Genomic DNA, 13,016 nt, shown 5'->3' with positions numbered 1-13,016 from the left:
ATATAAAAATTAATAATAATAAATTATAGATTTTTTTTGTTGGTATTTGATAATTATTTAGTGAAGTGAAGTGTTTTAAAAAAAATTGATTAATTAAAATTAATAAATGAATTAATGAAATGAATTGAAAAACAAAGAAATATATATTTAGTTGGGCTGGGTCACAGGCCACAAAAAGCGGCTAGAAGTTTTTTTTTTAAAAAGAAAGAGAATGAGAAGAGAAAGGAAAAAAATGAAAGAAAAGAAAAGAAAGCGGTTGTAGGGAAGCTCGCCGACTAGAGTGGAAACTGCCACTCACTTTTGGCCAGCCAGTTCGTCGGCCATGTGAGCTTCGTTTTGCATGAAATTATAAGGGAGCATTCTACTCGACATAAGGAACATTTGTACGGTGTCGGATTTCATTTTTAACGGTTGGATTCTTAGATCTGTGGTAGGGAGACTTAACTCTAAAACTTTTATTTAATACCTTTTTCTTTTAAAAAAAAAATTATAAATCTCATTGTTGGAAGTTAAATAGGTAATATTTGTGATACAAGAATTTTTATTGGGTGATTTAGGATTTTGTTTTTTGGAATTTTTGTGATAATGAGATAATTTAATTGTGGAAAATGATTGTGTTTGGTTATTAAAAATTATTGAGATTATTGAGAATAAATAAAATTATGATAGAAATTATATTTGATTGATATTGGGATTATTGAGAATTTATTGAGATGTTTTTGGTAATTTAATTATGGGAAATGATTGTGTTTGGTTATTAAAATTATTGAGATTGTTGAGAATAAATGAAATTTTAGTATAAATGGTAATTTTATAGATATTTGGATTAATGAGAATTTTCTCTGATATTTGTAAATGGTGATAATTAATCTCGTTGCATTCCATATGCACCATGGTTGTGTGAAAAAAAATTAAAATTGTTAAAAAGTTGCATGAAATGGAAAAATGAATAATAAAATAATGATGAAAAGTAAAGGCCCGTGATAAGCGAATTAAGAAGTGAGTGAGATCCCTAAGGTGAAAAACTTAAAATCCTACCCCAGGAAGACTCTAAATGGAGAGTGTATTTGGGTACGAATGCGTATCCTTCGGTGAAAGCTTGAGAACGATAGTGCATTGTATGATTATGTGTCACATATCCATATGCATTTTATTTAATTATTGAAAATTGTTGGATTGTTATAATTATAGAAATTTAGGTTGATTAATTTATGGTAGAATGTTTATTTTGTGTACACTTGAACCTTAGTAATCCCAATTAACCCCTTGGGTGTAAGACACCCTATTGAGCAATGTGGAATGCTCATCCCTTCCTTCTTATATTTTTTTTAGATGTAGATGTGACTCCCGAGGATCCATAGATGGGATAAGGAGGGTTTCAAGATGCCCCAAGGGATTTTGGAGCAACTTAGAGGACTTTGTCATGTTTTGTTGTGTTTGGTTATTTGAAACATGTTCCAGTGTATTGTTGAATTATGTAATCTTATAAGGACTTATTTTGGATTATACTTGCTCATACCAGGGACTTTCATTTTAGACTTGAGTTAGAGATCTTATTGTTATTTAATTTTATTATTGCTCTTGAGTAGTAGTTGGTATATTAATAAATTGGAATGTTAGTTGGAGAGAGTTTTAATGTGATTTATGTTAAAAAAAAAAAAAAAAATCAGGGTATTTTGGTTTACTGTTAGTTTGGATTAGGAGGAACCCTTAGGGTTAAACCTTTGACCTAGGGTCATGGGCCAATTTTGGATCGCTCGGAATTTGGGTCGTGACATCACTGCTCATGCCTACCCAACCTAGCTCCAACCAATCTAAACCACTTCTCCATTACCACTGGCAACAACCCATGTGAATCAAAACGCAAAAGCATGGCTACATCCCCATGTGTGGTAGCAATCAATTTGAAGGTAATGCACAGTCAACCCATTCACCAATCTCAATGTCCAGCACATTTTTCTCAGAGTCATCGATGTGGGCCACTATTTCACTTACCTGAATTTGCTCATGCTCACCAGTCATCAACCATTCCGTGATATATGGCTTGCTTACAACCCATCCCTTAGAGTATCATTCTCGTATATACTAATTGTAGGGTGGATTGGCTTATTGACAAGATGCAAAGTCGTGATCACATAGTATCCATGGTGACATGAACCAAAACACTAGGGATATAATCATGCATGCGCAAGTTTCCCTTTAGCTCCTCCCGTGTTCTTATAACCATTGATCTATTAATTAACTGGTGATGTTGATGTTTAGTGGGTTTGCTTGGCATGTGGAGGATCACGACTTCCACAATTTGAATCATTTGCACATGGGAGCAAGCAAGACTAGGTATGAGATGGCCAAAGTTGGCAAGCTTCTGAAATGTGATATTGAGAAGAGCAAGTGCCATTCATTGAATGGTATTATGCAGATATTCCTGACAAAATAAGTCTAATGCCCAATTTCGACTGTTCATTTCGATCCAAGAATAACAGAGGGAATTGAGAATAGGCACATCCTCATAGTGGGTTCAATTGGGCACTCAATTAAGCTTAGTGGAGGAACTTGAACCATTTGTTTGTGTGAAACCAAGGTTTGGTTAATCTTGATTTTGATGATAACAAAACAAGGTTTAGAACTAATGATCATATTTCAAGTGTGATTAGGCAAGACGATTTCCAAAGTGGCAATCACAAAGACAAATCAAGCCAAGGAGAAATCATGAAGAAGAAGACCACCTTAAAGAGAAGAGTTTTTCAAGACCAAAGCTTCATAAGATCTCTTTGTAAGGTTGTTGGTGCACTAGGACTTTCATGCATTTCATTCTTTATTTATGCACCAAAATCATCCAAGAGTAATATTGTTTTAAATATCTTAAGAATTGGATGATTTCATGTTTTCAACTAAAACCTTGTGTTAAATGATTTTCAAACTTGTGTTAAAAGGTTTTAAGTTGAAAAAAGGTTGGGTGTTGAGCCAAAAAATGGCTTAACCGGTTCAATCGGTCGACCGGTTGTGCTCGTCCGGTCGAAGACCGATTGAGGGAGGCCAAAAAGTTTCTCTCTCTCCTAGTGGCCTTCTCTTCTCGGTCAAGGTTGAACCTCAACCAGTTGAGGTCCGGTTGAGGCCCAATAGTCACTTGTCAAGCCTTAAATGCTAATGGCTAGTCAACCGGTCGACCCCTAGCTCGACCGGTCGAACCCCCAACGGCTAGTTTAGCTTTTTTCTTCTATAAAAAGGCTTCAATCTTCATTGTTTCATAAGTTTAACCTTCCCAAACCTTTCTTGATTATATTTGAGCCTTGGAAGAGTGTTTTTTAGTGCACCATTGTTCTACAACTTGCATATCCTTAGTGCACCATTCAATCCTAGTTTTTCTTATATCATTTGAGCTTAAAGTTTTTGTGCTAGGATTTTTGAGAGATCATTCATTTGTAAATCTTTGAGAGGAAGTTTCTCAAGTGTGGGGTATCACTTGAGGGGTTGTTCAAGAGTGGGATATCTCTTGAGAAGTGATTCGTTCCCAATTGGTGTCTCAGCTGATTCATGTCCTCTCAATGGTCCCTAATAGTGGTGCCATTTGATTCGTGTCCAGTTGGTGTCTTGATTTCAGTCCTCAGACGGGAGCAATCAACAAAATTTATAACCTATTACACCATGTACTAGGATAGCCTTAGCTAGCATAGCATAGTGGCTCTAGGGTCGTTCACTGAGATGGGTTTTCACTCCACAATTGATATTAATCCAAAGATGAATTGGTGCCTTTTCATTTCAAGGTTAGCTTTAAAAGAAAACATAAAGATGTTTGAATGAAAAAGGTTTGGTTTTAAACTAACCAAAAAAAGTAACTGATTTTACTTATAAAGAAAAGTGTTTCTTGGAGTTTAGATCACTAGGTTCAGGTTCCTCATACAAAAAAGAGAGTTTCGGTCACTTGTTTCTTTTCCTCGCATTAGATAATTAACATATAGTTAATTCTCTAACCGGTGCGGTACAGATGCTTCCCCTTAATGGGTTCAAACACTAAATCCCTCTCACTGATGCACCTTGCAATGGCTCGTGCCTCTCACCTAGCATTTGCCATTCAAGGTGATCTTTAACCTTGGATTTCCCTTCACAAGCTCGCAAGAGATAACTAATGGATGTCTCCTTGGAGTCCAAAAGCTTACCAAGTGTTGGCTATTCTAGAAAATCCTACCTCTAAACCACCTCCCAAAGGCTCGCAAGAGATAAATAAGTGCATCTCAATGGATGGAGATCACTTGCCTTACCAAGTGTTGGCCTAGGTAAGTTAAAGGCGTTTTGAGTTAACTAAAAAGATAAAAACCATTAACGGGTCACACTTTCTCTTCATTAAAAACTAAAACAACAAAACTTCCAATTTATGCATGAAGAAACTTACTCGGCTTTCTTCACTCCAAGAGACGAAGAGCCTAGCCTCTCATCATCTGAGGAAAAATCCTTAGAGTTTGATTGGCTAGAAAGAAAATTAACAAGAAAACAAAAATATGAAAAACAGAGCAAGTGCTCTGTTCGTTGATTTTATATATGATATAATATATGATCTATGATATATGATCGATCTCCGATGTAAAGGAAATTACAACCTATATATAAGAGGTTATTCACCCCTTGTTCTTACTTAAAGACTAAGGAATCCTATGATAGGTGGATTACAAGGAGAGTTTGGGGATTTAGACATCAAATATCTAAAGCAAAATATCCCAAAATATCGGTCGAAAATATCTCAAGATGTCAGTCGAAAATATCAAGAAGCTTCAGGATAACACCGCGGCACTGTAGACTGAGAGAAAAACTCTCCGGGTAAGCGCTATTTGAGGATCCGGATATGTTTGTCCGGGGAAGTTGAACGTTTTCCTCTCCCATCCGGATGTGAGATATCCGGATGTAAAATGTCGGCGCACGGCTCACATCCGGATGGAAAATGTCGGTGCACGGAACATCCTCCTTTCCCATCCGGATGTGAGATATCCGGATGAGGTGGAATGCTAGTCGGATAGAATTCTTCCCCGTGTGCAAGATGTAGGGACCCTTTCCCGGATGACACGGAGCGCGCAAGGATATCCGGATCAACTCCATCCGGATACCCTCAGGGAGAAGCACACGACACTCGTGAACATCACACCCGGACGATAGCATATCCTATCCGATATGTTGTCCGGATCATTGACTTCTACCGCCATCCTGTCCGGACGCCTGTCCGGACATCTTTGCTAAGGATTCCAAAGAACTCTCCTCAATCTCTGATTGCTTTGGTGATCAAAAAGCTATCAAAACACCAAAACTTAACACAATTTGATTAGAATTGATTGCAAGGGTCGTTAATATGTTAATTGGGTTAAAAGGTGATAACTACTACTCAAAAGTGTTTAAAAGAGTTCATTACAAGCTATGAAATAGCACTTTTTGAGTAGTAATCAAGAAGTGTAAAGGGTACTTGGAGCCAAAAGTCCAAGAGGGTGAATTGGAACCATAATCCAATTGTATTGCTTGAAGGCTTGATTTGGAAGCCTTGGATTAGTGGAACCTCAAGCTCGGAATTGAAGCTAGAGAAGAGTGGATGTAGGCCAGGTTGCGCCGAACCACTATAAACTCTTGTGTTTGCATTCTCTCTTTTGTACTCTTTAATTTATATGCAACTGTCTATATATTGATTATTATATATTTGCATATAATTGTCTCTTGCATTCACTTATTTAAATTTGCGAAAAGAGACCATCACCCTATTCACCCCCCCTCTAGGGTGATTACCATAGGTTAGATTAGCCTCAAATTCCTAACAATTTGTGGTAATCCAAATTTCTAGGGATGTGGAAATCTTTCTAGTGGTGATATGATTCATGCAGCACCAAATATTGGTCTTTCATGGGATTTTATATAGAGAGATATACAGAAGTGGTCAAATTGGCTCCAAAGTAATTTTGGTATTGATGGGTGGCGCATTGATTTTGTGATAGGTGTCTCAAATGCTCATCAACAATGGATAATTAACATGGTTTCCACCACGAGATTCATCTGGTCTGCTTCTCATGACCCAATTGATTGTTGTTCTATGTGGGTTTGCTGCATAATTTCTAGGTCTGCTCCAAAAAACCCATTTTTTGGATCCAAAATACCTTAAATATAGAAGATTTTGTCATTGTTTACTTCAAAATTTGTTGCCTAAATATTGAAAAAGATACATTAGCTTATCTAATCGATCATTCCTTGAAGTTGGGGATGTGGGTGTTATGAATCTTCATAAATGTGGGGAAATGGAACCCGAATATTGGCATCTTAATGGAAAGACTGGTTCAAGAAAGCATGCTTTGCAGCTATGCAACAAAATTAAAATAAGGAGAATGGGTTTTCAGTCTAAAAAGGAAGCAGAAGTCAAGGCAAGCAAACGATGCCACCTTTCTTGTTGGTGTTCTTTGGTTGTAAGCATCTTGAACCACTGTACAGGGCTTCATCTTTACCCGAACCCCATCCAAGGCTATCCACCACCTCATAAGCCCTGAGACTCACTCCTGCATCGTCGTGCATGCCACCCTCCAGTGCATCATCCCAAAGGCCACGTGTTTTCATCCTCTTAATTCTTCATCCTTACTTTCAAACATAGATTTTCAAATAATTTTAATTCCATAACTTTTCATTCTTCTTTAGAGTTTTTAGGTCACCAAAAAATCCAATTTTAATAAACATATGGTGTCTTTTTCCCCAGGCAAACATCTTTCACAAATTTCCTTGACTTTTAATAATCTTCTAATTTTCACGTTTTTAATAAGAATGAATACAATTTTATAATTCCATAATAATGGGATTTTAGAGAATTAATTCATGCAAAATAAATTAAGCAATGGTGGGGCCCAACATCTGTTACACTCTTAGCTCCAAGTGCTATATCTGATTGATACATATTGATCTTGCCTTGTTACATGATATATTTTGTACTAGTTATTGGGCATTAACCTTGTCTCTTATGATAGCACTCAACTTGTAGCTAAGGTACACCCCCAAATCTCTTTTACTTATTCATCCTTTATTTTAATGATTCTCATTTCTTGGTATCCAATGACATCAATTGTTATATTCACCTCACCTTGATTAGTAGAGATCTAATTATAGGGGTTAGATGGGTCCTACAATTCATCACCATACCTTCTGAGCCTCGACTCGATTTTCATAGACCGTCTTTTCCTTTCAGGAGTCACACTTAGGGTTTTCTTTCTTTATTTTGTTTCCCTTTAAAAAATAAAACAAAAATATGTAGTGACTCCAAGTATTTTCTAAAAATAATTTTTTCACAAATAAAAGAGAATCTCGTCATTCAAATGAGAATGCGTCGTGAAAAATGTGTGATCCATACATTCCTACATGTATATGTATATATTATCTTTACACTTAATTTCTCTAGTTATATTTTTCAATACATTGATATTCCTTATACTATTGGTGGAAAATGATGATAAAATACTTAGATATCTTTTCCAAAAAAAATTCACCAACACAAACATACTTCATGGTATGTATAACTTGATATATTTTATATTTGTTCACATTTTCTTCATTGTATTTACAACATTTTAGTAACTTTCTCTTGTATAACAAACAAAAAAATAAAGTTGATAACTTTATTAATTGGTTTGTGAATCAATAAGTAATTTTTTGTAAGATGTTTTCAATCATTAAACCTTGTATCAATTGGTTTGTTAAGAAAAAAATTAATTTTTTTCTTTTTTAATTAATATTTTTTGTGATAATTTGATATTAATTTCTTTTTTTCTTTAAGGAAAACAAATTGCTTTTAGTTAACAAATTGTTTCTATTTCAAGCCTTACATCCATTCATCTCCATTCAATTATGTATATATTTTTCTTCTCTTGAATCCTATATTTTGTATTGTATTTTTATCATTATTTTATGTGGCATCGAATAATTAATTAATTAATTAATTAAATGACAAATTTTCTTGACTAATTAGTAGAGCAAGCATAGCATGGGCTGAGAAGGTCGTCTCATGTCTGCCTTATTTCTTATTATTGGAGTGTCTCTAGGGTTTCAATTTTCTTATTTTATTTTTTAAAAAGAAAATAAAATAAGTGACAAACTCAAAAATTATTTTACAAAAAAAAAAAAAAAGATTTTAATAAAAAGAGTTTCAAGGGAGGATGCAAATAAAAAAAATACATAATCACACTTATGTTCAATTTTTATTACTAATAATATTAAGCTTCTTTGAGGCAGGTTCATTAAAACGCATCATCTCAAAAATTTAGATCTCAAATATTTACTTGTGTTATCATATTAAAGGATAATACATTATAAGTTGTTTGTTGATTAGAAATTAATTTTTAAGAATATGATAATTTTTTTTTTTTGTCTTAAATTAATTTAGTATGCATAAATAATACCTAATAGCGTTAAATGTTAATTTCTTTAAAAGCGATTAATTTTCAAGAAGAAAGAAGATTTTTTTCCTTTTTAAAGGCAATAATGAGAAAAGGAAAATCACTCTTTTTGGTTCATCGGGTTTTTTATTTAATTTTTTTTACAAGTTGGGTTTTTAAAAAAATTTGATTAAACATTTTTTAACTGTTTTTACATTTAAATTAAAATTTCTAATCATTATATTTATTTTATTTAAATTATATATATATTGTCTCATTTTATTTATTATGAACGTTGTGAGTGGGTGAGTTATTTTACAAGAATATGAAGTTCTAGTGTAACAGAAATACAGTTTCCACTTTTCTTTGTGATTATACATTTGGAGAGTAACAAGTGATTGAATTAAATTTTTTATAACAATCAATTCTAAAAGATTAACTTCCAAAATAATACAATATAAGAGAATCATTTTACAAATTGATAATGGCGAAGAAGAGAGGATATTTCCCCTTGAAGATAGCTCGAAATCTTACTAAGGATATTTTCCCTTAAAGATCACTCAAAATCTTACTTATCACATTCCATTGTGGAAGACAACTTTTTTAAAAAAAAATTCTATGATATATGTGATCTATACATAATATTATGAAAAATGGATACAAATTTTGAACTGGTACTTAATATCCAATAATAGGTCTAAAAAGTATTTAAAAATATCAAATTTAAATATTTGTACCATGTCAAAGTAAAGAACCATGACATGTATGTTTAGAATAAATTCCATTTTGAGAGAGTTGAAAAAATACTATATCGTTGAAAGGTTCTATATGCATTTCTATATGTAAAGACTCCACGTGCCTCAATTAATTATTTTCCAATCCTTATCCTTTCCTAATTTGAATAACTTTTTAGTCTATCCTTTTCATATTATCTCTAACAATCATTTCACTAGAAAGTTTAATAATTAGTTATCTGAATAACTTTTCAACCCAGTCTTTCAAAATTTATAGGATCATAAACTCACCTAAGCTGTCTTTCTTCAATTGGAATTAAATAGGTTGACATAATTCCTAGAATAAAAATCCATTTGACAGTATTTTTAAAAAGTACTTTTAATTTTAAAAGTGTTTTTGAAAGAAAATTAGATTTTTGACAAAAATTTAGATAATATCTTTTAGAAATTGAAAAGTTATTTTTAGTGATTCTTATAGAAACACTTAGAATCCGTTTTTAACCTTTCTAATATTTAAAAAAAAAATTACTATTGAAGTGTTATAAATGTTACAAATATTTCTTAAAATCAGTGTAAACACGATCCTAATAAGTGATCCTCCTGAAAATAATTTTAGAGAAAAAAAATTGCCAAATGCATTTTAAGATTATATCTAGATGTTGGATCAACCAGCTTGCATAAGATACTAAGGGCCTGAGGTTTGGCGGTGTATTTTAAATTTTGTTTTTAAAAATTATTTTTAAAATTAATAACAAAAAACAGTGTTTTAGAATTTTTTTTAGAAAGAAAAAAACTAAAATGTTTGACAAGATGTTTTAAAAAATAGTTTTTTAAAATAAAAAACAAGAAGCTTGTTTGTATGAAAGTGAAATAATTTGTATCATTTTTAAAAACAATGTATTACTTTTATTTTATAAAATTAATTTATAATAGTATGAAATCAAATTTAAGTTAAATCTTATTAAAAAATAAAAATTAAATCCACAATTATATATGAGTTAAAGATAAATAATTTTTTTTTAATTATGAAACAATTTTTTTATTGTAGTGAAACAAAAATTTCTATAAGATCAAAGTAATTTTAATATTCATTTTTAATAAAATCAATTAAGTACTTTAGTTAATTTTTTTAAAAAAAATTTTGTTTGATCATGATTTCTTATATTTTTTTTTAGAAACTTTTTTAAAGTTAAAGAATCAAAATTTTTTTTTAATGTTTTATAAAATTAAGGATATTTGGTAAGTTATTATTATAAAAGTATATTTAAAAAAAAACAAACAAACAAAAAGGCTTGTATGGATAAAAAAAGTTTTTTAAAAAAATTATTTTGATTTTGTAAAAACATTTTAAAATCAATTTATATAATATTAATTAATTAAATTTAATTGAAGTCATATTGAAAATGAAAATAATTGTGTAATTAAACATAAATTATAAAATATATATAAATTTTTAGTAAAACATAAATAGTAATATTATAATAAAATCATAAATTATATTTTTAGTAGAAAATATACTATTTTATTATGTGTTAGAAAAAAAATATTTTATGATATTAATAAATTTTTAGTATTAATGAGTTTATTATTTAAGTTTTAAATTATTTTTAAAAATTAATAGACTTGTTAACAAATTCAACATATTAAATCTTATTTAATTTGAAGTTAATTTGTTTAACGAAAAAAATTGAAAAATAATAATTCTATGTAGGAGAGAAATAATAGAGTATATATGTTTTTTTTTATTGTTTTTAAAAATCGATAACAACAACTTTTACTCATTTTTTAAAAGTTGTTATCTATTTTACTTTGTTTTTAAAATTATTATTAATAATAATAAAAAAGTATTATAAATTTTTAAAAACTACTTTTTATTTTTAAAAACCTCGTCAAATGTTTATTTTGGAAGAGGATTTGTGTTGTGATTGAGATAATAAAATCAGTAGTATAAGATTAGAATGGAATAACGTCCCATCATTCAAACACGATAAACCCTAAATCCTACGCTCCTTGCCCTCTCCTCTCTCATCCACCACTCTCCTCTCTCATCCACCAGCAATGGAGAATGAGAGAAATACTGTTTCTCTTCCTTTGGACATTATCATTGAGATTCTCTCAAGACTTCCCGTGAAGTTTATTCTCCGATCCAGGTGCGTCTGCAAGCTTTGGCGCTCTACGATCTTGTCTCCATCCTTCATCCAATTGCATCATACTCGATCCCTCACTCGCCCTGATGGCAATGGCCTCCTCCTTGGCTCTCGTGTAGAATCTGATGGATCTCTGCATCTTTGCTTCGTGGGCTCTGCACAAAACGTTAATCAACTGTACGACAGTACTCCACGCCCTTTCTTTTCTGCTTCGGAATCTATCAATGGGTTAATCTGCTTGGGCTTACCCGATGATGATGTGTGCGTCTGCAATCCAAGCACCAAAGAGTTCGTAGCCCTTCCTCGCACACTTATGAGGCAGCTTTCGCCATTGCACTGGTACCATTCCTACGCCTTTCTCGGCTTCGATCCTCCCACCAACACCTACAAGATCCTGAGAACATGGTGGACTAGAGCCGTAAGCCTCGCGCATGAGATCTTTACTCTGGGCTCCCAGACATGGAGGGTTCTCAATGATGATAACCCCCGTCACAGCATTCCCTTGGGAGACGTCGTCTACGTCAACGGAACCCTATATTGGAAGGGATACGAATCCAGGGATATCGTGGCGTTTGATGTGGGGGTCGAGAAGTTCCGGATTCTTGAACTACCAGAAGATGCGCCCCGCAAGTTCATGACAGACACCAATCTAACACAAATTGGTGGGCGTCTGGCCCTCGTGGGTCACGCAAGTCTTCTATTCCGTATTGAGTTAGAGATATGGATTTCAGAGGAGGGCAGGGGCTGGATTAAGAAGACGATTGAATGTCCTCGTTATTGGAACCGGCCGATTGCATATAATAGAATAATGAGGCAGACATGGGTGGATCATATTATTGATGTTAGAACAACGCCTACGGGTGAGCTTGCACTCATTCATCGCATGGAGGACTATTTATTTGTGTTGTATTGGGACCTAGAAAACAAGACTATGAGGAAAGAAACGATTCAATGGCCACCTCCTGTTACTGGATTTTGTCACTTGGCTTATGTTGCCGGCCATGTTGAAAGTCTTCAATCTGTAAGGCAACTTATGGCCTAGAAATTCCTTTTATCTTGTCATTGTTTTTAGCAGGTATAATTCTATATATCCAATAATGCCGTTTCATTCTTTCAACTTATCTCTCTTAGAATGAGTTTGATAGTGATTTTAAAAAGTGTTTTTAACTTTTGTAACACTTAAAAAATTTCATTCTTCAATTATTAAAAATGTTAGAATCACTTCTTATAATTATTGTCACACCTAATGGTATCATATATTTTAATTAATGCAAAGTATAATTCTATCTATATGTATTCAGTGTAGTCCCATATTCTCATTGTCTCATCCTTTTAAGGAATTAAATTCCGGAGATTATCTCCATAGACAAGTTGAAGATCATATGCCAAAGCCAAATTCTAACAATATTCCTATATTTTAAAATTATAGTTCTTTTGATATATTGGATTCACCACAAAATGGAAATTATAAATACCATTAGAACATGCTTATAAGGTTGAAACATCCATTATTATGTTTGGATATCCTATTAAACATGAGGATAAAAATAAAAAATTTATTATATATATATGATGCTTTTCCAAAGCGCCAAAATAAGCGTCATTATTTATAAATACCGGTGCTTTTTTAGTGTCATTATATGTGAACAAATCATTCAATTTAATGACACTCAAATAAAGCGTCATCATATAGTTGTGAACGACCATGATGCTTGAAAAAAGTGGCAATATCTTTTAGTACTTTTTAGTACTAAACC

General features: G+C 32.4%; 1 protein-coding gene across 1 annotated transcript; it reads left to right on the top strand.

Annotated features, from left to right (window-relative positions):
* The first annotated feature begins 11,170 nt into the window (after positions 1–11,170).
* Positions 11,171–12,301, top strand: LOC117915147 (F-box protein At5g65850-like). Its single transcript, XM_034830723.1, has one exon. It carries the CDS (start codon positions 11,171–11,173, stop codon positions 12,299–12,301), a length of 1,131 nt encoding a protein of 376 aa, XP_034686614.1.
* Positions 12,302–13,016: the final 715 nt, after the last annotated feature.

The sequence above is a fragment of the Vitis riparia genome, chromosome 5 (assembly GCF_004353265.1).
Source record: "Vitis riparia cultivar Riparia Gloire de Montpellier isolate 1030 chromosome 5, EGFV_Vit.rip_1.0, whole genome shotgun sequence".
In the NCBI taxonomy this organism is placed as follows: Eukaryota; Viridiplantae; Streptophyta; class Magnoliopsida; order Vitales; family Vitaceae; genus Vitis; species Vitis riparia.
Note: the sequence above shows the minus strand (reverse complement) of the source record. Positions and strands in the feature narration are given on the sequence as shown.